At 41.2% G+C, this 23,319-nt stretch overlaps 1 protein-coding gene across 2 annotated transcripts in view; it reads right to left on the bottom strand.

The window, feature by feature from the left end:
* Positions 1 to 22,885, bottom strand: part of METTL9 (methyltransferase 9, His-X-His N1(pi)-histidine) — a 49,795-nt gene extending 26,910 nt beyond the window's left edge. The window contains exons 1-3 of one of the 2 annotated variants that reach the window (XM_036916977.2): positions 22,444 to 22,885; positions 11,171 to 11,361; positions 7,091 to 7,300 (exon numbers count right to left, since the gene is read on the bottom strand). In XM_036916977.2, the coding sequence (XP_036772872.1) occupies positions 7,091 to 7,300; positions 11,171 to 11,361; positions 22,444 to 22,608 (566 nt within the window). In that variant the 5' untranslated portion in view covers positions 22,609 to 22,885. The remainder of the gene's footprint in view (positions 1 to 7,090; positions 7,301 to 11,170; positions 11,362 to 22,443) is intronic. The other variant, XM_036916976.2, reaches the window with a different exon arrangement.
* Between the last annotated feature and the right edge of the window lie 434 nt (positions 22,886 to 23,319).

Genomic DNA, 23,319 nt, shown 5'->3' with positions numbered 1-23,319 from the left:
ATTGGTAAAGAAGAAGTTAAACTGTCACTATTTGCAGATGACATGATACTGTACATAAAAAACCCTAAAGACTCCACCCCAAAACTACTAGAACTGATATCGGAATACAGCAAAGTTGCAGGATACAAAATCAACACACAGAAATCTGTGGCTTTCCTATATACTAACAATGAACCAACAGAGAGAGAAATCAGGAAAACAACTCCATTCACAATTGCATCAAAAAAAATAAAATACCTAGGAATAAACCTAACCAAAGAAGTGAAAGACTTATACTCTGAAAACTACAAGTCACTCTTAAGAGAAATTAAAGGGGACACTAACAGATGGAAACTCATCCCATGCTCATGGCTAGGAAGAATTAATATCGTTAAAATGGCCATCCTGCCCAAAGCAATATACAGATTTGATGCAATCCCTATGAAACTACCAGCAACATTCTTCAATGAACTGGAACAAATAATTCAAAAATTCATATGGAAACACCAAAGACCCCGAATAGCCAAAGCAATCCTGAGAAAGAAGAATAAAGTAGGGGGGATCTCACTCCCCAACTTCAAGCTCTACTATAAAGCCATAGTAATCAAGACAATTTGGTACTGGCACAAGAGCAGAGCCACAGACCAATGGAACAGACTAGAGAATCCAGACATTAACCCAGACATATATGGTCAATTAATATTTGATAAAGGAGCCATGGACATACAATGGTGAAATGACAGTCTCTTCAACAGGTGGTGCTGGCAAAACTGGACAGCTACATGTAGGAGAATGAAACTGGACCATTGTCTAACCCCATATACAAAAGTAAACTCAAAATGGATCAAAGACCTGAATGTAAGCCATGAAACCATTAAACTCTTGGAAGAAAACATAGGCGAAAACCTCTTAGACATAAACATGAGTGACCTCTTCTTGAACATATCTCCCCGGGCAAGGAAAACAACAGCAAAAATGAGTAAGTGGGACTATATTAAGCTGAAAAGCTTCTGTACAGCAAAAGACACCATCAATAGAACAAGAAGGATCCCTACAGTATGGGAGAATATATTTGAAAATGACACATCCGATAAAGGCTTGACGTCCAGAATATATAAGGAGCTCTCACGCCTCAACAAACAAAAAACAAATAACCCAATTAAAAAATGGGCAGAGGAACTGAACAGACAGTTCTCCAAAAAAGAAATACAGATGGCCAACAGACACATGAAAAGATGCTCCACATCGCTAATTATCAGAGAAATGCAAATTAAAACTACAATGAGGTATCACCTCACACCAGTAAGGATGGCTGCCATCCAAAAGACAAACAACAACAAATGTTGGCGAGGCTGTGGAGAAAGGGGAACCCTCCTACACTGCTGGTGGGAATGTAAGTTAGTTCAACCATTGTGGAAAGCAGTATGGAGGTACATCAAAATGCTCAAAACAGACTTACCATTGGACCCAGGAATTCCACTCCTAGGAATTTACCCTAAGAATGCAGCAATCAAGTTTGAGAAAGACAGATGCACCCCTATGTTTATTGCAGCACTATTTACAATAGCCAAGAATTGGAAGCAACCTAAATGTCCATCGATAGATGAATGGATAAAGAAGATGTGGTACATATACACAATGGAATACTACTCAGCTATAAGAAAAGGGCAAATCCAATCATTTGCAGCAACATGGATGGAGCTGGAGGGTATTATGCTCAGTGAAACAAGCCAAGCGGAGAAAGAGAAATACCAAATGATTTCACTTATCTGTGGAATATAAGAACAAAGGAAAAACTGAAGGAACAAAACAGCAGCAGAATCACAGAACTCAAGAATGGACTAACAGGTACCAAAGGGAAAGGGACTGGGGAGGATGGGTGGGTAGGGAGGGATAAGGGGGGGAGAAGTAGGGGGGTATTAAGATTAACATGCATGGGGGGGTAGGAGAAAAGGGAGGGCTGTACAACACAGAGAAGGCAAGTAGTGATTCTACAACATTTTGCTATGCTGATGGACAGTGACTGTAAAGGGGTTTATAGGGGAGACCTGGTATAGGGGAGAGCCTAGTAAACATAATATTCGTCATGTAAGTGTAGATTAGTGATAGCAAAAAAAAAAAAAAAAAAGGGCAGTTCCTGTGTGGTAACCTCCAACGAGTTCTACACAAGGGTATAAAGGGCATATAAAAGTGTAGGCAAAGGGTCTGTTTGTGTTTATACAGAGGATCAAAGCCTAATTGGGCTACCCCGAAAATGAACTAAGATACGATATGAAAAAGAACTTCCAACATCTGCACCCTCTGGAAGACTCATGCCAGAAGATGATCATCAAAAAACCCCAACAAAGATCCACGCACTGCTACAGCTGTAGATGCACTCATCCCACCAGTTCCTGGACCTGCCATGGGAATGAGGAAGGAGATATCTAAGCTGGCCTGTGCATACAGTAAAACAACAAAATTGGACTGGATCTATACTGTTGGAACTCAACCAAGAATTTGGAGAAGTGCAAATTGTAGCGCTCCAAAGTCTTACAACTACAAACTATTTATTGTTAAAAGAACATATGGCATGTGAACAGTCCCCAGGAATGGGTTGTTTTAATTTGTCTGATTTCTCTCAGACTGTTCAAGTTCATTTGGACAATATCCACCATATCATAGATAAGTTTTCACAAATGCCTAAGGTGCCTAACAGGTTTTCTTGGTTTCACTGCAGATGGCTGGTAATTACAGATATGCTTTGGTTATGTAACTATACTCCTATTATGTTAATGTGTGTGTGCAATTTAAGTAGTAGCTTAAAACCTATACATGCTGAAGTTACTCTACAAGAAGATATATCAAAGAAATAATCAATCTTCCCATGTTTTCTTCCGCCTGCTACTTCTATAGCTTTTCTTCTTCCTTCCTAATTACAACCCTTAAATAGAATTCGTGCCTCATATCAAATTTACCGAGTATCATAATTCTTCCAAGTGGTAAAGATACCTCAAGACAAATGCTGGGCATAGAAGCCACAGGGCATAAATATGCAAAGAAGTAAAAAGCTAACTTTTTCAAACAATAAGGCTTCTCTCTCACTTACCAACTTCACATTTCCCTGTATGGCCCCGGAAGATGACTGGTTAGCCAGAGACGGGTAAGATTCCTCAAGGGAGGAACAACCTAAGACAGGCACAGTCGCAGGGGGGCCATCAGGTGAGAAATTGGGGATCAACAGAGGTGAGGCTTAGAACCTCACCCCCCCGTTCTGAGAGAAATCTTCTGTATACGTGGATGTTTTATTGCCCTGGTCTAGCTTGGATTAACACATAGTCTACAGGCACACACCTGATCATCTACATGTGCTCTCTTACAACACTAAACTATGTTTTCTACCTTTATCTTGTATCTACCTACCACTTCAGCATTTTATTAAAAATAATAATAATAAAGAGAGAAATGTGGTATCCACATATAAATCAAGTATAAAAACCAAATGAGTATTCATATTTGAACTGACTGTTTATAGTTCATAATGCATGAGCAAAACCGAAAGTTTCTGTGATGACTGCCCTTGTACTGTTCACTATGTAACTTATTCATTATGTAAGAATTTGTTCTACATGTAAAAACTTGTTTGTTATGCCTCAGAAGATTGTAGACTGACAAAAATTAGGCTTGGGGTGGAATAATGATTGTGCATTGAGCATTGACTCCCCTATACAGAATTTTATTGTCGTTAACAACCATTTGATCAATAAATATGAGAGATGCCCTCACAAAAAAAAAAAAAAAAAAAAAAAAAAGGACAGACCTCCAATGGTAAAATAAATTAGTAACCGGGATGTAAGGTATAGCATAAGGAATATAGTCAAGATATTGTAACAGCCTGGTAGGGTGATAGCTGGAACCTAGAATTATGTATATAAATGTTCTACCACTGTGTTGTACACTTGAAACTCATGTAATGTAATACTGTGTGTCAACTAGCCTTCAATAAAAAATAATTATTAATAAAAAAAAAAAAAAAAAAAAAAGATTCCAAACCTACAGATAATGGATAAAGTCAAGCACTTTTCAAATTTACATTAAAGTTCTTTTTTCTTTACTGTCAAAAATGTATATACAATTCCTGTCTGATTACTTACATGTGAATTGTCTGTGAGGATTTAATTCTAAAACCCATCTCCATTACCACTTGGCACATTATCACACACTTCTTTCCTCTACCATCTACTAACCGCCAGTACTAATGTCCAACACTAACTTTTGGTCAAGCAGACTGAAGAAGGTAAACATACTGCCAAAAACTTTTCCTGTGAATGAACAGTTTTTTTGTTTATTGCCATTTGCATTTGTGATATTGTTCATTAATACACGCAACCAAAAATTAATTATATAATCCTTTCCTGTCTCAACGGCTTTTCCAAAACTGTATTTCTAACCCTAGAAGCATGGCATCTGTTTCAGGGATTATTTTCAAGGAAATGAGACAAGTAACAGTTTACCTTTAAGGAGGATTTAAAATACATTTTCCTTAGAGAAGTAACAAAGCAACCAGTATTTTGATAATTTCTAAATAAAAACAAAAAACACCAACAATATAAAAGATAAGTAATTACTTTGTTTTAAAACTCAATGCCACATCCTTAAATTTTATAATCCAGTTTTCTGGCAAAAACAACGATATCTTGGCAATATTGAGGAAAATCCAGGCTGTTTTCTGTTTATTGATTTGTTTCACAAATGACACCCAGAACCTTTATTAAAAAGCCAGTTTTTTATGATCCCAGATATTGAAGACAAAAAATAGCCACCTACCAAAAAGAAGCCAGAACAATATGGAATTAAGCTAGAAGTTTGCCCTGCCATGATGGGTTGGGTGAACCCTAAACTTACTAAGATCCTACTTTCCCATTAAAATCTCAAACAGCACCAAAGCTGCCACTTTTGTGACTGTATGTTTATTTCATGCTAATAATATTATGGAGGGGGCACCTACCAGTACGAATTCCCTATTTATGTCAAACTGCAAAAACATATTACCATATATGTTATGTATTAGGAAAAAATTAAACTAAGTACTTTTTATATGATGGTTAAGTTTCCTAGGTTACAAAGCACATAAACTTTAGATGTACTGAATGGCTAATTCAAGTATCTGAATTGTCACTGCAAACTCCACCTAAGGCTTTTACTCTCAAAGACTTTAATGTCAAGCAAGGAAGGAAAGAGGCAGGAGTGGGAGGGAGAGGAAAGAAGGCATGAGTCAAACACCTTCCATCCCGTACCCACTTTCAATCACAGATTTTTTTTAAGTGGGCAGGAGAGAGTCAGATTAGGAATGCAGCCTGATTTAAGCCATTGTTATACCAGGTGAGAGCATTCCAAGTTTTGAAATGGTGAATAAATTTCTAATTGAAGAAATACATTTAAAACCTCACCACAAAGGCCCACCAGGATCTAAGCTGAGGCAGACTGCTGGAGCTAAGGGGGATCTGGCAAATCACTGCTTAACCTCACACGGATGTCTCTGATAACATCCTTAACAGCTACTTTCTTAAACACTAAAGAGTGACCAGGACTCAGGCACTCCAGCTGTTAGGAAGATCCAGCTGCCTTACCTTGAACTCAACTTCTGAGGCCTAACTGTGCCTGATTATACCAGAAACTACATTGTCTCCTTCCTCCACTTAATGTGCCATTAAATATTTATTTACAATAATCTTCCCTCTGCCCCCTTCTTACTTGGCCTTCTCTTCCCCAGGCTAAAAATGTTCAGGTTTCACACAGGTTCAGTCCAGTCCCGCTCCTAGAGCTATGCTAATGCTCTGTGTCTAGGGTTAGTCTGTATAAGAGACTTCAGTGGATAGGAAAGTGAGTGCCTAATTCCTTCTCCTTTCTTTCTGAAACTAAGCCCGGCTTCCAAAATATCAGAGAAGGCGGCAGGCTGTATCCCCATATCCCCCATTCTATATTCCGCACCCTCTTCACCCACCCAAGGGAACCCAAAGTGCCTAATGAATAGCATTGTTCCTAAGTCTCTCAAGCAGGAGATGGCCTTAAAACCAAGATATGACATTTCATACTCATTAAGATGGCTATTACAAAACAACAGAAACTAACAAGTATTGGTGATGATGGAGGAAAACTAGAACCCTTGTGCATTGCTGGTGGGATGTAAGATGGTGGGGATGCACAGGAAAATGGTATGACAATTCCTTAAGAAATTAAATACATATCAGCAATTCCACTTCTGGGTATATGCCCAAAAGAAGTGAAAGCAGCAGCTCACACAGGTATTTGTACACACATTCACAGCAGGGTTCGTTATTCACAACAGGAAGAGGTGGAAGCAACACAAGCATCTACCGACTGATGAACAGATAGGCAAACTGTGCTACGAATATACACAAAGGAATATTATTCAGCCTTAATAAGGGAGACTCTGACACATACTTTAACAAGAATGGACTTTAAAGGTGTTGTTAAGTGAAATAAGCCAGTCACAAAAAGATAAATATGTATGAGTCCTCTTATTTGAAGTTTTCGGGTAGTCAAATTTATAGAGGCAAAAAACAGAAGAGTTGTTGTCAGGAGCTTAGGGGAGGGAGGAATGGAGAATTAGCGTTTAAGGGGTACATTCCGGAAAATGAAAAGGTTCTGGAGACGGACAGTGGTCATGGTCACAAAGCAGCATGAACTTAATACTACTGAACTGTACACTTAAAAAATGACTAAATGGTAAATTCTATGTTATATATTTTTACCACAGTAAAAACATTTTTTTATAAAAAAGAGAAAAAAAAATGAAACAAAAATAAAAACAAGATTTGAAAATGCCAGAATCCAACTAGGGAACAAGTCTCTACCTCTGGTCTCCCTTTCCCAAGTTCTCTCTCACCAACCCTTTTTCTCCTTACAGTGCCAAGTCCTCTAGTCCAGCAAAACACTGCCAGGCAAAAATGATTTCTCTCAATTTCCACTTACCCATAACATGGGAAGTTTTACTTTAATTTCTAATCATGGAAAACTGTTTCTGGCTCATCTCTTAAGTAATATACTTTCAGGAACAAATGCATCAAAAACCAGGAACTATACCCCAAACCATGTCTAAAAATTATACCTGTATTTCTTCTTTTGAAGCTGCCATATCATAGTTTCAGACAGCTCAGTGGCATAAATTTCTTCAAAATGAGGGCTCATGATTTTCGTGACTTCTCCATCTCCAGCACCTAAATCAAGAAGTCTATGGGTTTTCCAGTCTGGATTGATTTTAAGCAGTCTCTGAAATTGATCTGGTGAAAACACAAACATTGAGCCTCTTCCTAGCAGCCTGGAAAGAAAAGGGACAAAAATGGCAGTGTCTATACAAACTCAGCACACACACACACCCACAACACACACACAGTGAGAGTGCAAAACCTCAGCACAGCCTCTTGAACTTATAAAATGTTTATTTTACATGATTAAACGTACATTATCATTCATATGATTTATATGATTAAAAAGCCAAGTTAGTAAAATAAGACAATATCTCCAGATATCATCATTTGTCTCTGAGGTTGCAAATAACACTCCAAAAAGAGTGGGCAGAGGAGAGGAATAAAAGGTGGAAAGGAAGAAGGATGAGAGGGGAAGAGAAGGGAGGAAGAAATGAATTTAGAAATTTAAAGATGAATGTGAAGATTTTATGTCAAAGTATGAAGGAGAGATGGAAAAAAGTAACAGAAAAGACGTTTATCAGTTAAAAGAGATGACAGGCCAACAGAATCAGACCACAACGTTAGCCAAGAAACTAAGCAGAAAAATCAAGCAGAAAAAAAGCACATTACGGAACTAAACAATGGGTAAGGAAAAAATAACTTTAGTATAATACATTTTTAAGAGACACTAGAGAAAAGAGTGTTCTTTGTGATATCAGTTAATTCGCATTAAAAAAGTAGATTTATATTTGTGTCCTTTTCTGTGTGATATAACTGGATGAATCCTATTTACTTCTAAAGATCCTAAAAAACATTCAAAACCATAGTAATGCTTTAAAAAAGAGACTGAGAGGAGCAAAAATGGAGATCAAAGAGAACCCTCAGAATAGCAGCTATAGACCAAACCGAGTCTCAGGGAAGCATCATCCTGGGAAATAAAATGCACTTCCTCCTTAGAACTTGCTGTGTAGACCTCCAGTCCTGGTTTGTCTAGGGCGGGGACTCTCAAACTCCCTTAGGCAGCAGAACCCTTTCTCTAAATGAAGTGGAACTCATAAACAACACAGAACAGTAAACAGGGGAGCTGCTGCCCAAAGGAGGCTGAGAGCCCAGCCCAGAGCTGCAGCTGCGCTGCCAGGCCTTTGCAGCCTGAGGCAGCTCCCGAGGCACTTTGCTCTTCAGACAGTGGAAGAAAACTACTGGTCTGGGAAATGGCAGGGAGCACTGTACTGCTACTTTCCAGAAATAATGGGAAGGTGACAATGTGTTTGTTATACAGACTGGGAAGATGCATGCATCTTGGTGCTCCTGGGAAGACCAGTTTCAGGAAAAAATTAAAATCAAGGTGTTCATATGTGTTCATATAACAAACTCCCCTTACCCTTTTCCATTAAGGTCTTAGGAGACCTTAAGCAAATCTAATTAATGTACTTACAGTAAATCTTTTGCCCCAGAGAAATGCTAAAAAGCCAGGGGTGGGGTGGGAGACCTCAGAGACTGCTCAACACAATGTCACCCACCTCGACAGCTGCTTAGCAGAGAACACCATATCCCCTGAAAGCTGTTTTTAATCCTCAGTGGTTCCTATCTTCTAGTAGAAAAACAGGCTACAGAAGGCAAATCTCAAAAAAAAAAGGGGATTTTACTTATAGAAATAGCTATACAAAACTTCACACAGGAGCCAGAGTCAGAGAGGAAGACGTTACAGGCAGCATGGCTCGGGGATGCACATTTCAAATGTTGGTGCTAACTTGCCACAGTGCTTACTTGATCAAAAGTAAGTTGCAAATAGTTATTTGCCTTAAACTTTCCCAGTTAGAAAATAACATGCTTTCCAAGACATCTCTTTGGGATATAAGTAATCTTGATATAATTATCATAAAATTCTAGAGCTAGAGGTCATCTAACTAGTATACCTCTAAAGATACCAGGGAGAGAAGCACTGTCCTATTTCCAAAGATCATAAGCAATGGAGGCTCCACAAAAAGATTTAAACTATTAAAAAATAAATCAAAATCCATCAAACCCAGTGCTTCTCATCCAGGATCGATTTTGCCCTCTAGGAGGCACTGGCAATAGGTGGGAGACTTTGGGGTGGTCACGATGGCTTGATGGTGTTACTGTCACTTAGTGGGTAAGGCCAGGAGACTTAGACTTCCTGCAGTGCGTGGGGAAGTCCCACACAATGAAGAATTTCCCACTCAAAATACCAAGACACTGACCCAATACAAGGTTTCCAGCAAACACATACCAGGGAGAGGTACACCTCTCTAATTCATCTTTAAATTCCAAAGTTAGAGATGTCCATATGTGAGGGTTTCTTTTAGTGCTTAATAACCATCCTAGTTTCTCTGGCCACAATCTGAATTCTCCGTAGATTTAGAGGTTATGGTGTAGGTAAGCCCCCTTATAAGTATCTTCCTTATAATATAAACCCTGAAAACAGTTACAAAGTCTCTCCTTACTTGGCTTTCCCCTTTCCAATATAAAGGAGATCTGATAAGTTCAAGAAGGCACCACAGTAATTGTTTCTGTAAGAGACAACCATTCAAGGTAGTCATCCACCACTGCAATGGCTGGAAAGTACCAATGGTCTTACAATTAAGTTTTCAGGTGAGAATAAGACACAGGGCAAGAGATGTTTTTGGGTATGGGGAGGGCAGGTTAGGGTAAAAAAAGAAGAAAGAAGCCCAAGAGCTGTAGATAAGCAAATTCAAAAGGGAAGTAGTAATTGTAGAGCCTCTCTGACCAAACTGTGAAATTCCACAGCAGGAAATTCTAACTAAGGTACAATGAGAAGAGGCAGAGAGGACATGGTTCAGTTTAAAATCTCCCAAAATTATACGTCAAGTATTGACTATAAATACTATATTAAGGGAGAATTCCTACCATTTATTGTTTTCAAAGAGGCGCAGAACCCCAGAAAGGATAAGGGTCACTGCTACAGTGACTTGTCTGCCTTTCAGAGAAAAAGTAAGTGGTATAAAAGAGAAATTCAGGGCAGCCTACTTTAGAAACAAAATGTTAGAACAAACTGTATAAACTCAACTGCCAATATAAAAATAACAACCATTTGCTGAGGCAAATTTAGGGCATTTTTCCTATAAACAATGATAAGAAATGTTGAGCAAAGGTTCATGGTGTCAGAAAACATATCTAAGGGCCAGATGATAGAATGGGGATCCAGACATTCAGGAGAAGCTGGCTCCAAACCACCATGGAAAAAAAAGTAGGTCCACCCCACAGTTTTATTAAGTGGTCCAACACAGCTTTGTAAGTACCAAGCCATGGTGTTTTTCTCTTTGGCATTCAGGATTCTTGGGCCTTGGGAATATTTGAAAATTTGACCAAGAAAGGATAAAAAACATTCCTAAAGCTTTTTCCATATGGATTTATATCACAGAACCACTCTAAGGAGAGAATTCCACAATAAGTTTACAAAGTTCTGGTGAGCCTAGACATTATGTAAGAACAAATACCAGAACCTTTACTCAAAATAAGACATTGCCCACTGTTGGGTTAATTAACAGATCACCCAAAAAACTTGCCCCTGGGAAGTGCGCTTAAAATAAACATCTTACTCTTCAGCTTACGTTAAAGGTTTGGTCCCAAGTCTCTTGCTACTCCCTATGGCAGGATTAGCAGCATCCTAGGCATCACCAGGGAGCTTGTTAAAAATGCAGAATCACAGGCTCTGGCCCTACTGACTCAGAATCTGCATTTTAACCAGATCCCCAGGTGATTCCCGTGCACACCAAAGCTGGGAAGCACTGCTCCAGGTACTCCCACAATAGAAATATAGACTAATAAGGCTATTTATCAATTTATGGGAATTTAAGAAGCATAAGTGCAGAAGGCTGAGACACTGGACCTACTGCCAAGGATTCTGACTAGTAGAGGTGTTGTAGCTGAGGTGGTCAACATTTGAAAAAGGTAATTTTTCTTTTTCATCTTCTTTTTCTAAACCCAAGGATAAAAAAATATATACAAGATCCACTTACCCATTGATAGATGTTCTAGACATAAACAGGCTAAAAACAGATGACACAAAAGAGTGATATAATTGGATGAATAGCCAGCCCGATTTCTCAATGCTGTTGTTTAAGAAGATCTGTGTTCCTTGATCAAGGTAACTCTGAACAAAGACAGCCTGGAGTGATTCACATAATTTCTCTCTGTTGCACACATACCACTAAAAAAACAAAAAGAACAAAAATGAAAACCCACAACTCAAGTGTCATCTAAGACGTCCAAAAAACAAAAAACAGAAGACTAAATCAAATCTAAGATTTCCAAATACTACCCTCATGGCACTTTGAGGATAATCATCATCTCTTATACCCTTATGACCAATAAAGCGTAAAATAGTTCTTCATTCATAATTCCTCATTTAATTCTCTTAACCCTCAGGGAAGGTAGAGCGAAAAGGAAAGGTGAAGAGGTCTGTGGGTTATGCAGCTTGCAGACAGCAGAGCCAGGCCACAGTTCAGCTGTCTAAGTCCTGGCCCAAAACTTCACTAGACCCACTAAGCCCTGAGATCTGGGAAAGCTCTATTGGCCTCTCCTTCACTGAGATTCAACATAAGGAGGCAATAACCAGTATTACTAACTTCATTTTTAGGTAACAAAACAGTCATATAATGCAATGACTTAACTCAAAACCACCAAGCAAATCAATGGCAGAGCAGCAGCACAATTTAACACTCCAGTGACCAGACTGAGCTGCCTTTCTCCTTGTAGGCTACAGAGACAGACCTTTAGAAATACTCAAGTGTGCTTTACCAGGTCATACAACATTCTCACAGAGGAAAATGGGCTTCAGAAAGATGAAGAAGTTACTTAAGGTCACGCTGCAATCAATGACAAGACCGAAGTAGTAACATGCCAAGCACAGATTTCCAGGAATAGGCTCTAACCACAGTGCTCTTTTTACAAAAATTCAAGAACCTCAACTGTGGGTGAAATTTCATCTTCCATAATAAATGCTTTCCATTTTCTCATTTAGTGTACTCGAGAAGGGAGAAAATAAGATTCGGGAGCATTAACTTTTTATAGTCAGCCCCACAATCAAGCCCTGGCTCTGCCATTCCTAGGAGAGCTCGGACAAGTCACTTAATCTGAGCCTCTGTTCACCAGCACACTAGAGATGTCACTGCTGTCTGTCCTGGTAAGGAACTGAGAGAATTAAACAAGATAATGTAGGCAAATCCTTGATATAGTACCAGACACACAGGAGAATCCTATAATATTAGCAATGAGATTCCTCTAACATGACCTGATAAAGAGTAAGCCCATCAACTATACTGATGAAACTGCAGAATAGAGGAGTTACTATCAATCCATTATCTGCTAAGAAAAAATCCAATTTTGCCAATAAGGAGTCTATTGGCCAAAAGTAACTTGCTTCCCCCTGACAAACATGACCATTTATCAGCAGCAAGTGTCCTGTAACAGCTTTTGCACAATGAGTGGGCCAACTTTACAATCACCCTAGGCTTGCTAAATGCTGAACGAAATCTTGGGTAACATTCCTGACCCTAACACCAGGAGGAACCAGTTATAAACCAATACAAACAAGCAAACAGGCCCATTAAAATTTCAAAGATTAGCTTATCTCTTTATAAACCCTGTACCCAAACTAGATTTCCCACTGTTGCCTGCTTTGTGTTGATTTACCATATAAACATTGTTACCAAAACTGCTTGGATTGAAAAACTATTCTTATTTTCCCCACTCTGGAGGATAAGCTATGAAGCTTTTATGTGCACTGCCTAACCTGTTTTCCTTGGTCTGAAAATGTCCTCGCTTAATCATTAACTGATTCTTAATACTCACTGTGCCTGAAGTTATGCCCCAGTGCAAGTCATAAAACATTTTTTTTATACTCATGACCTCCTAGTGCACATTCTGAACTCTGTAATGACTGAGGCCACTCTGACTTTTATTTTTTATTCTCTGAAAAGACTAATCAAGATGATAGCCATCCCCTTGGTAATGGGCAATCAAATCAGGTACATTCTTTTAATGTGGACAAGAAGTCATTCAAGTGAAACAGAGGAGCTAAGAATTCCTTGGCATCCACTGGTCAATGGACAACTAGAACATCAATGGACTCTGACTTTGAGAACTAAGTAAGAATTGGCACCATTCATTGCAAATATTGCTTTCAAGTGCCAAAAGGAAAATTCAAGTTTTTAACAGCATGTCTCTCAATTCATCAACATTAACACATATGGTTGAAGCTTTACTGCTACACAAGGCTTTCAGAAAAAAAAATACCTATTGAACAAAATGTGCTATGAAATGAAAAGGAGTAAAGTCCTTCTTTTTAAAGATAAAGGTTGAAACCCATGTTTCCTGACCATTTGCATGATACAAACATCAGCTTCATAGCAGCTTTATTCATAATCACCAAAACATGGAAACAACCCAAATGTCCATCAACTGATGAATGGATATACAAGATGTGATTGAACCTTAAAATAGAACACATATTATTTAACCATTAAAACAAATGAAGTTTTGACTCAGACACAACATGGATGAACTATGAAAACATTATGCTAAGTGAAATAAGCCAGTTACAAAAAGCCACAGTCATTTACAAGAATTTTCCAAAACAGGCTGATCCAGAGACAGAAAGTAGATTGTGGTTGCCAAGGATTTGGGGGAGGGGGCAATGGAGCATCTCTCTTAATGGTTACAGGGTTTCTTTTTGGAGTGATGAAAATATTCTTAAATTAGAGAGTTGTAATGGTTGCACAACCCTGTGAATATACTAAAAACCACTGAATTGCACACTTTAAATGGATGAATTTTATGGTATGTGAATTATATCTCAATAAAGCTGTAATTTTTCTAAACACGCACACACACACACACACACACCCCTCTAAAAAAATAGAGGTGGCATTTTGATTTTCCCGAAATCAAAAGTCATTTGAAATTTTAAGTGATGAAGCAAACCCATTTAAAGGCAAATTTGATCATGTCACCATGCTTTGCATAAGTCTTAGGATAATACCTAAAATGCTCGATATGGCTTTCAAGGCCCTACACAATTCGTCCACTCTGCATCCACAGCCTCACCTCAGACTCTCTCTACCAACCGTAACACAGGCCACTCACTATGTTATAACACTGCACCCTTTCTTCTTCTGGAAGGCTCTTTTTCCATAGCTCTCTCATCGCATTTGTTCTGTCCTCTACAGTTCCTACCACCTAAACTGCTCCCTCTTCACCAGGTTAATTCAACCTAAGCCTAAATATTTCTTCAAGTGTGTTTTCCTTGAACTTGCAGACTGGGTTTGTCCCCCCACCCTGTTCGAATACCCTCTCATACATCCCACATGTCTCCTCAGTAACATTTATGGCGACTGAATTGAGTAACAGTAGGTACATAATTTAAGTGCAGAGTCTATCCTCCCAAGTAGACAGAAAGTTTCATAAAGGTGGGGATAATGACTGACTTCCATGCCTAGCACAGATATAGAACAATCCATGTTTGTCACATGAATTATTGTAAAAATCGCATGCAGTCTAACAGATAAAATTTGGAGTTTCTAGCAAATTTCTGGAGGGAACACAAAGATATCCACAGAGATAGCTGTCACTGGGTTTCTGTCAATTTCTAAAACTCCAGTCTTTACAAGGCCTTGCTGAAACTCTCAGTGGTGCAACAGTGGTTATAGGTACCCAGCCACCACAAGGTTACGTTACCACCAGCAAGCACCAAAGGAAGACATTGACTGAGCACCTACCTTCCCCCAGGCACCCGGCTAAGTGCTTCACATTTCATTTGCCACCTCACAACTTCTGAATAAATGGGAAGCCTGGGGGTGTCTAAGCACTTCCAGCTGATCTGAGTTCCTGTCCTAGGTGCAGGTTGTTTTATAAGAGTTTCTTTCAAAGAAGCTTCCCTTCACTTCATTCTACTCAGTGTGTCTGTCTTTTGGAAAGAAAAGATTCACTTTTGGAAAAGAAAGCAGGACTATTCTGCCCAATTAAACTGGACTGGATGTGTTTACAGAAAAGATAATCTGATGTAGATAGCAACTGAATTACTATAGGCCAGGGTTTCTCAACTTGAGTACCAACACTGGAGCTGGGTAACTGTCCGGGGCACACACCATAGTATGTTTAGCGGTCTCCCTGGCCTCTACCCACCAGATGTCAGTAGCAGTACTCCCAGCTGTGACACCCCGAAACAACCCGGACATGCAAAATATCCCCTGGGAAGCAAAACTGCCACTGCTTGAGAACCCCTATGTGGTATATGCAGAAAACTTCACTAGTATTTCCAAACAATCCCAGTTTAACAGTGGTCTAGGGAAAATCAAAGATGGACTCACTGGTCTCCATCTTTATACTTGAGGAAGGAAAAAATTTACACTCCAGAGGAAGGAAAAAAATCGGAAATCAAGGAAAACAAGTAATGGGATTATAACATTGGCCAGGATATCAGGCTTTAAATAGGCAGTCACCTTGCCCTTAAAATGAGATGCTGATAGAAAAATCAATGCAAAAGCCCCTGCAACCACTTGGCCCCCCTGGTGTTAACCTCTCTCCCGACAATGCAGCTTAAATGAAAAGCTATAATGAGCTCATAGCACTGGGTAGCCTGTCTGTAGGCTCCCATGCACTTTCAAGCAGGTGAGTTCTTTGAACGTGTGCTCCTCAAAGATAACAGAGACAAAGGTGCCACGGCAAGAACAAAGTATCATGCCTGTTACACGTTCACATGGGAAGGACTGTGTGCCAGCCCTACTGTAGGGCTGGACTCCTCAGCTAGAGACCTCAGTGTGTGAAAAAGTGTGGTCGTAGCATCTTCCTTTAAAGCTCACTTGAATTTTCTTCAATCTAATTAAGTAAGGAAGTCTTTTAAATAACAAATTTTAATCAAACTACTTATCCCACGCAGTCATCTGCTGATGCAAACTCCCATACCTTGCCCTCTGCATCTCTTCCAGTTGGCTGAGTTGTATCCTTTATAATAAACCAGTAAACATAAGTAAAGTGTTTTCTTAAGCTCTGTTGAGTCATTCCAGCAAATTATCTAACCTAAGGGGGGCTGCTGTGAGAACCCCAGAATTTGTAACTCAGCATGAGTGGTCTGCGAACCTGCCCCTGCAGCTGGCATCTCAATTGTGAAGGCAATCTTGTAGGTCAGAGCCCTTAAACCTTTGGACTGACATTAACTCTGGGTAGTGAGAAAATAGAACTGACTTGTAGGACACCCAGCTGTGTCAGAGAATTGGCTGGTGTCAGAAAAAAGACACCATAGGTAAGCATTTTTTTACAATGTTAAATGTGACCAAAGCATGCACACACTGGAGGAAGGCCAGAACTTTGAGCAGTTGTCCCATCCTCGTGTAACTCACAAACTGCAAATACTCCAACTAATGTTTTTGCACCCAGTAACAGAGCTCCAGTGTCTGTGCAGAGGTCCACTAGGTGGGGGCAGTTTCCTATTAAGAACGCAGCCTATTTTCACAGCCCCTCAGTCAACACAAAGTGTCCTAGAAAGGACATCGTGAAACACAGCGGGAAAAAGCCTGGGTCTTGAAACCAAACAGAGCTGGGTTCAAAATCTGCCATCTATTAACTGGGCTCTTGAGCAAATTTCCTCTCTTACCCTCAATCTTTTATCTGTAAAATGGGATGTACCACCTACCTCCAAGAGTTGTCAGGAGGATTAAAGGGGAGAATATATTTCAAGTGCCTGGACACAGTGGAAACACCATAACTTGATTTCCTTCCGCTTGCCATCCAAGATCCACAAAGGACAGAGAAATGAAGTTCAAGGGAATACCTAAATAACCATGCTGTAGGTCTGGGCATCTGGCCATCTCAAAAGAAATATGTAAACCAAAGACCTGTGGCATTTAGGACCACTCAGAACAATCAGAAAGGTTCCAGTGATGGGGTCCATGAACACAGAATCTTTTCTACTATAGAGGGTGGTGAGACCAAGCCTGATGACAACACTGACCTTGACAGCTAAGGATTCAAAAATCCCATTCTAAGTTCTGCCAAGCAATTTGATCAGTCGGAGGTAGGGCAGGGATATAGGACAGGCATGATGATTAACTTTTCCTGCCTACGATTAAAAATACTGTGATATAAATAGTATAGTAAGAACAGGAGTGACTCCATCTTAAGGCTAAGATCCCATTTTTTAAAAGGCAGGGAGTTAGGAGGCAAGATTCCTAACATACTTTATGGGAACCAGACAATAACCAACCCTATCTTAAGGCAGGGCAAGCAGTCCTAAATGACATGTCCTTACTGCGTGAGGGCAACCACTATCCTGAAGAAGAACAGGCCCAAGAATTCCTTGTGTTAAGTTCATGTTACAGAATATCTAGAGGACTGACTGTGGATGATGACACAATGTCTCTTACCTGAGAGAGACATCATGAGACCGTATGTCAAGCCTACACCCCCGGCCCACTACCCTCCCACACCGCCCTTTGACCCATTCCTGAAAGCCTTAAAAGAATCCCAGCTTTTAAGTGCGACTCCTCTCTGAGGTTGCCCCTTTCTTCAAGTGCGTACTTTTTGCCTTAAATAAGGCCCTCTCAGTGCTTAACTTTTTGCGTTTTGTCTCTGTACTCTTCCAGTGGTGTCTTTGTTACTTCACTGTTTCATTCTATTTCCTAGACTTATACACTAACCTATCTCTCTGTTCCACTTCATACAAGTAGAGAAGGGCTATTGAGATCTCTGATGTGGGCCTGCAAGTTCCCATCACCTGGGTGACCTAGACAGGATCGCACCTGTACATTCATGCTCTTTAGTAACCTGCATGAAAGTCTTTCTTTTCCTTTGGCAAGTTCTCAGAACATAATCTCACTCCATCCAGTGCTCTATGGCTCCTCCAAATCCTGGAGTGGTAGGGGCTCACTTCACATGCCATGCAGATTCAAGTGTCACCCTGGACGCCAGATGACCCTGGCTTTAGGAGTTGGCAAGGGATCTGTCTGCCCTATGCTGAACAGGAGTTCAATGAGCTTACCTTTCCTCCCTCTGCTCAAGGAAGCTCTCTGCTGCCTGCACGGCTGCTGCATTCACCACTACTCTCGCTTTAATGAATTCCTTCCTAACCTACACTTGTCTGACCTGTTTGAGAATTCCTTCTCATTCAGAGTAAAGAACTCTCCCGGTCCAGGTTGAGGTTTCACCTAATGCTCAGGGAGAGACCTCCCCGGATGCAGCTCCTGACAAGTCCACAGACTTAATTGTTAACACCTTCTTGCATCTAAGCACAGTATAGAAAATATTCAAATCATTATTCTTCTACAAATAATATAAGCGCAAACCAACAACCTCTTTATGTGAGATCCACTATGATTTAATAAATTATTGGCAAACTTCATTTTAAATACTCACCACTAGTATTTTATAATCCTAAAGTTTTAACAAAGATTCTAAATAACAGTCTTTTACTGGAAGTTACCAGGGTTCCCTAGGGCAACTTCAAAGGGAAACATAAAGGCCTGTGGTATATCCAGCCAGAGAGATTCTAGTGTTCCATGAAACTGAAGCAAACACTTGTTTAGGGTTTCAACACAGGTCAGAAGGAAGGAAAGAAACCCTTTCAAAATCTCTTTGTTATTTGGCTGCAAAGGCCTCCAGACTCTGGAAGGGAGACTCAGTTCAGAGAAGGACAAGAATCCATCAGTGTCCGTCTGCCTAGGTGGCAGACACCCTGAGCACTGTTAACTCATGCAAGTCCACCTCCACAAGGTGAATGGGGAATGAGGAAACAGGAGACCAAATCTGTCCTTTAGCATAACCTCTGACCTCTGGCTGAGATGTCCAAGTATTTTTTCATTTGGTTGGGGGAAAAAAAAAACGTATCTTTTCAATTACATCTTAAATCCACATCACTTGTGGCATAGCACAGTTCTGAGCTTACATAAGAAGGTAAAAGAATGTCGGATACTGAAATTTTAAGTTACACTTACTAATTTCAGGTGTTGAATCTTATCTGTGCTTTTAAAAAACCTTGCAGGATCACCTGGAGAAATTGTGCTGGCAAGGTTCCAGGGAGTTCTGTAACAATTCTTTTTTCATACCATCAATTGAGAAGCTGTTGAATGACTGTTATTATCAAGAACCTAGTTAGTGGGGCCTAAAAGTCCTTTCACGTTCCAATAGCTCTATAATGGTTGCATTTGAACTTTAAGTATGAGGTGCAATGCACTGAAAAGACTAGATCCAAAGTTTCTGTTGTTTTCCTTTGAAAAGTGACATCTATTTTCTCACTACCTGGCCTTATTTCTTCCCAATGAGCCAATTACCCACACTTTGTAACATGGATTAAGAATGTGCTGCAGATTAAGGAAACTGGAAATCTCTGTGGGGAAAACCCTTTTCTGTAAAGGGCCAAATAATAAATATTCTACGTTTAGCAGGTCATAAAGTAGCAATTATGCAACTCTGCCATTGTAGCCTGGAAGCACCCACAGACAATAGGTAAATTGTGGTGGCTCTGTTCCAACAAAACTTTCTATGTGGACACTGAAATTTCCTATAAGAAATTTTCACATTATAAAATACTATATATTATTTGCAACCATTTAAAAATGTAAAACTATTCTTAATTCCAAGGCTATAAAAAAAAGTCAATGCACCCAATGTGGCCCCCAAAATAGATCCCTGCTCTAAGAGTGACCCTTCTTGCGTCCTGCTTGCCCAGAGTGAAACATAGTCCCAGTTTTCAACCTAGTTCACCAAACCAAATTATTACAATGGCGCTACGACTATAGTTTCAGAGCTGCTTTAGCTAAAAAAAAAAAAAGCCCTGCATCGCCAGGCCACAGTAACTAAATAGGAATTTTTAATGAATAAACATTGCCCAAGATCTCTCTTTTAACCACAGAATCTTCCACCATCATTTCTTAAAAAAATAACCGTAAGGAAAACTTGTACTAAGTATGGTTCAATCAAATCCATAACCCTAGCTTCATGCAACTCCAAAAGAACCAGATGTGACTGGTTATGGAACCCACACACCAAAATGAATACCAGAAGACCGTATATAAAACCATGAATTTGAAGGAGGAAAAAATAAGTTCTTTCACAAGCAACACAGTTTATAAGGCAAACCCATGATCCTGGAATATAAAGCAGATTAACAAATTATCAACTCAGGCACTTGGCAGAGAGGACAGTCTCATTCACTTTATCTCACTGTGGTTCCTATGCAAACACTGCTTTTGTTCACTTTAATATTTCTTCATGGACAATATTTTCATAATGTCTATCATCTCAAAATGTCTGGATTGATTATTCAAAGGAAAAAAGCCAAACTCCCTCTAAATATTCAGAAAGTATCAGATCAATTAGCTTCACTTTGGAGAAATTAGCTGCCAAGTTGTCAGTTAAAACACACACACATGCATGCACACCCTTGAGTGCCTCAGAAGCAGAACCAAGTGAATGAGGTATCAAAACCACTTGCTTTCCTTAGAACCTGATAGATTCAGCTTAACAAAGATACGCAAGTAGAAAGTATCCTTGGTTAGGAGATATTCTGGGACAAAGTCTACAGCTATAATTCCACGTATGCGCCATAAAAACCAAATTTCTTGAACAGTTTTTCAACTTTTAAAACACGTCCACTTCTTTTATAAGCATTGAAAACATATCAAGTGTGCTACTGTAGAGGTAATCACAAGTGTTATAATAAACACCTACAGCTAAGAGACTCAAGCCATAATTCCATGTCAATGGAAGTAAACCTCCTTTTTATCCTATCTTATCTCTACCAACTGTTGAAACTGATTATTTCGAATTCACTGTTCTACAGCATTATCCACGTTCCATAGGGATATGTAACCTTTTCGTAAATGTACATTGTTGCTACAGCTTTAAAGTTGTTTCTCTAAGAATGACTAACTAGTGTGAGTTAATACATAGCAAAGAATGTGGTTTTACAACTCCAGAACACCGACCAACTTTATGTACAAGCCTAATAATATCCTAGGAGTGACTGCTTAACAAACTGCAACAGCTGTGGAATTACACAAAAATTTATGGAAACTTATGATTTACTTTAAAAGGAATAAAAGGGCAAGTATAAATATTTGCTAAATATAAACTAAATGCTACGTTTCTGAATGAACCGTTGTTATCTCCTTATATAATTACTTTCATTAAAACACATGGAATCAACCTGGTGTAAAACACCGGGCATAATAAAAATATGTAATATAGGAAAATGAGAAATGTGAAAATGATGAGAAACAAGAAGGGGAGTAATTAGTTTCTACTCTCTGGAAAGACAAAATGGACTATAAATGCTAGCTGTTATAAGCCTACACGTTGGCAGAGTTCAAAAGCCTCTTCAATGAATGCAGTATTAACTGCAAGCTACATTGTGATCAAACATGAAATACCTTCCTCTTCATTCTACAGCTAATCTACACCCACAAAACTAAGCTCACGAAAAGACTTAAACGGGTCACATCACGTCGCTCGTGATTCACAACTATACAACTCCTAAAAGAATTCACTCCTGCCCAATTATGTTTCAAAAACCCTTCCAGTTATCACATCTTTCTGGTCAGATACGAACACCAAAGTTTAGAGACTTCTCTTATGCAGGAGGGAAAGCTTCGATAAGATGGGTGTGAGGACCTGTCAAACACATTTTTTAAGTGCCTAAGGAAAATGTCACCAGAGTGAGCCCTGAGTTACATGACTTACGATGCACGGTTAAATTTCTTTATGACCCTTTGTATGCTCATAGATTCAATCAAACAAAAAGAGGGACGGGCTTTCCTTTTTTTCTCGGGGCATAGAGTGGGGAGTGATGAAGGTTGTCTGGGTAATGCGTTTGGTGTAGTCTTTTATATCTCAGGCCGCGGTGCCAGAGGGGTGCCGTCGCCACGCGCAGGCCCCGAAGTTCCTCCGTCCTGCTGTCCGGAGCCGACGCCGAGGGGGCGAAGCGTCTGCAGTCACGGCCTAGGACCCGGGAACAATGCGGAGCTCCGGGGCGCCCACGCTCGGGCCCGGGGAGGGGGAAGAGGAGACCGTTCTCTGCCCGCGTCGCGGAACAAAAGGCGCCGCGGGGCACGGGCTGGGCGCCCGGGGTCTCGGGGCCGGCGCCCGGAGCGGGAGACGCAGGGAGAACTTTCTGAGGGGCCGAGGCGGCGGGGCGAGGGCCTGGGGGCGCTCTCGCCGCAATGTCCCGCACAATAGCAGGGCCGAGCGCGGGAAGGCGGACCGCCACGCCCCCGCCCACGCCCGCCGGGCCGGACCGTACCTGGTGGTTCTCCTTCCTGCCGCCCGCGGCCGCCGCTGGCCCGCCTGGGCCGCTCGTCATGTTCACGTACAGGGAGCGGGTGAGCGGGCTCCGCAGCGTCCACATCCTCCGCGCCAGCCACACGGACGCCAGGCTCAGGCACAGCCAGCCCGCCAACAGTCTCATCGGGGGCCGCGGCCGCTCGCTCCGATCACCGCCGGCGCAGGGGCGAGGAGGGAGAGGCGCCGCCGCCTCCGGCCGCCGCGGCCGCCGCCCGAGCTCGAGCCATCGCGGCCAACTTGCCCATCCAGCCCCGTCAGGGCCGAGGCAAGGGGTGGGGAAGAGCGGGCGGCGCACCGCCTTCCCGCCTCTGCCTTCCTTTCCGCCCGCGGAACCCCGCCGCTGCGGGCGTCAGTTTCCACCCGGAGCACTTAAGGGTGGGTGGGGCGCGTTCTCTCCGGGCGCGCTCCCTCCACCTTATGAGCGGGCCCCCGGGAGGCCGGACGAGGGGAGCGCGCATGCGCTGGGCGCGCGTCCCCGCCTCCGGTTGCGACTCTGCGTAATGGCGGAAGGGATTTTATTAATTTTTTTACGGCAGGAGCGATCACTTCTGAAGCTTCCGGGTCCCTTCAAGGTGGTGCCTTTACCGTTTCTGGTCTTTCCTCGCCTTAGTCGTTGCCTTTGGGCCCCTCATCCTAACCCCCGGCGGGCTTCCACCTGGTTGTGCAGATTGACCCCGGGGGTGAGGAGAGGCAGTCTTAACCCTTCCGCACGCCCAGCCACTCATAACGAGTTTTTGCTAGAGACTGACGGTGACGGGGCTTAACTGCCACTGGGTCAGCTTCACAGCTTCCTATTTACATGTAGAACTGACGAGCCAGACCCCCCCACCCCAAG

The sequence above is a fragment of the Manis pentadactyla genome, chromosome 10 (assembly GCF_030020395.1).
Source record: "Manis pentadactyla isolate mManPen7 chromosome 10, mManPen7.hap1, whole genome shotgun sequence".
NCBI lineage: Eukaryota > Metazoa > Chordata > Mammalia > Pholidota > Manidae > Manis > Manis pentadactyla.
Note: the sequence above shows the minus strand (reverse complement) of the source record. Positions and strands in the feature narration are given on the sequence as shown.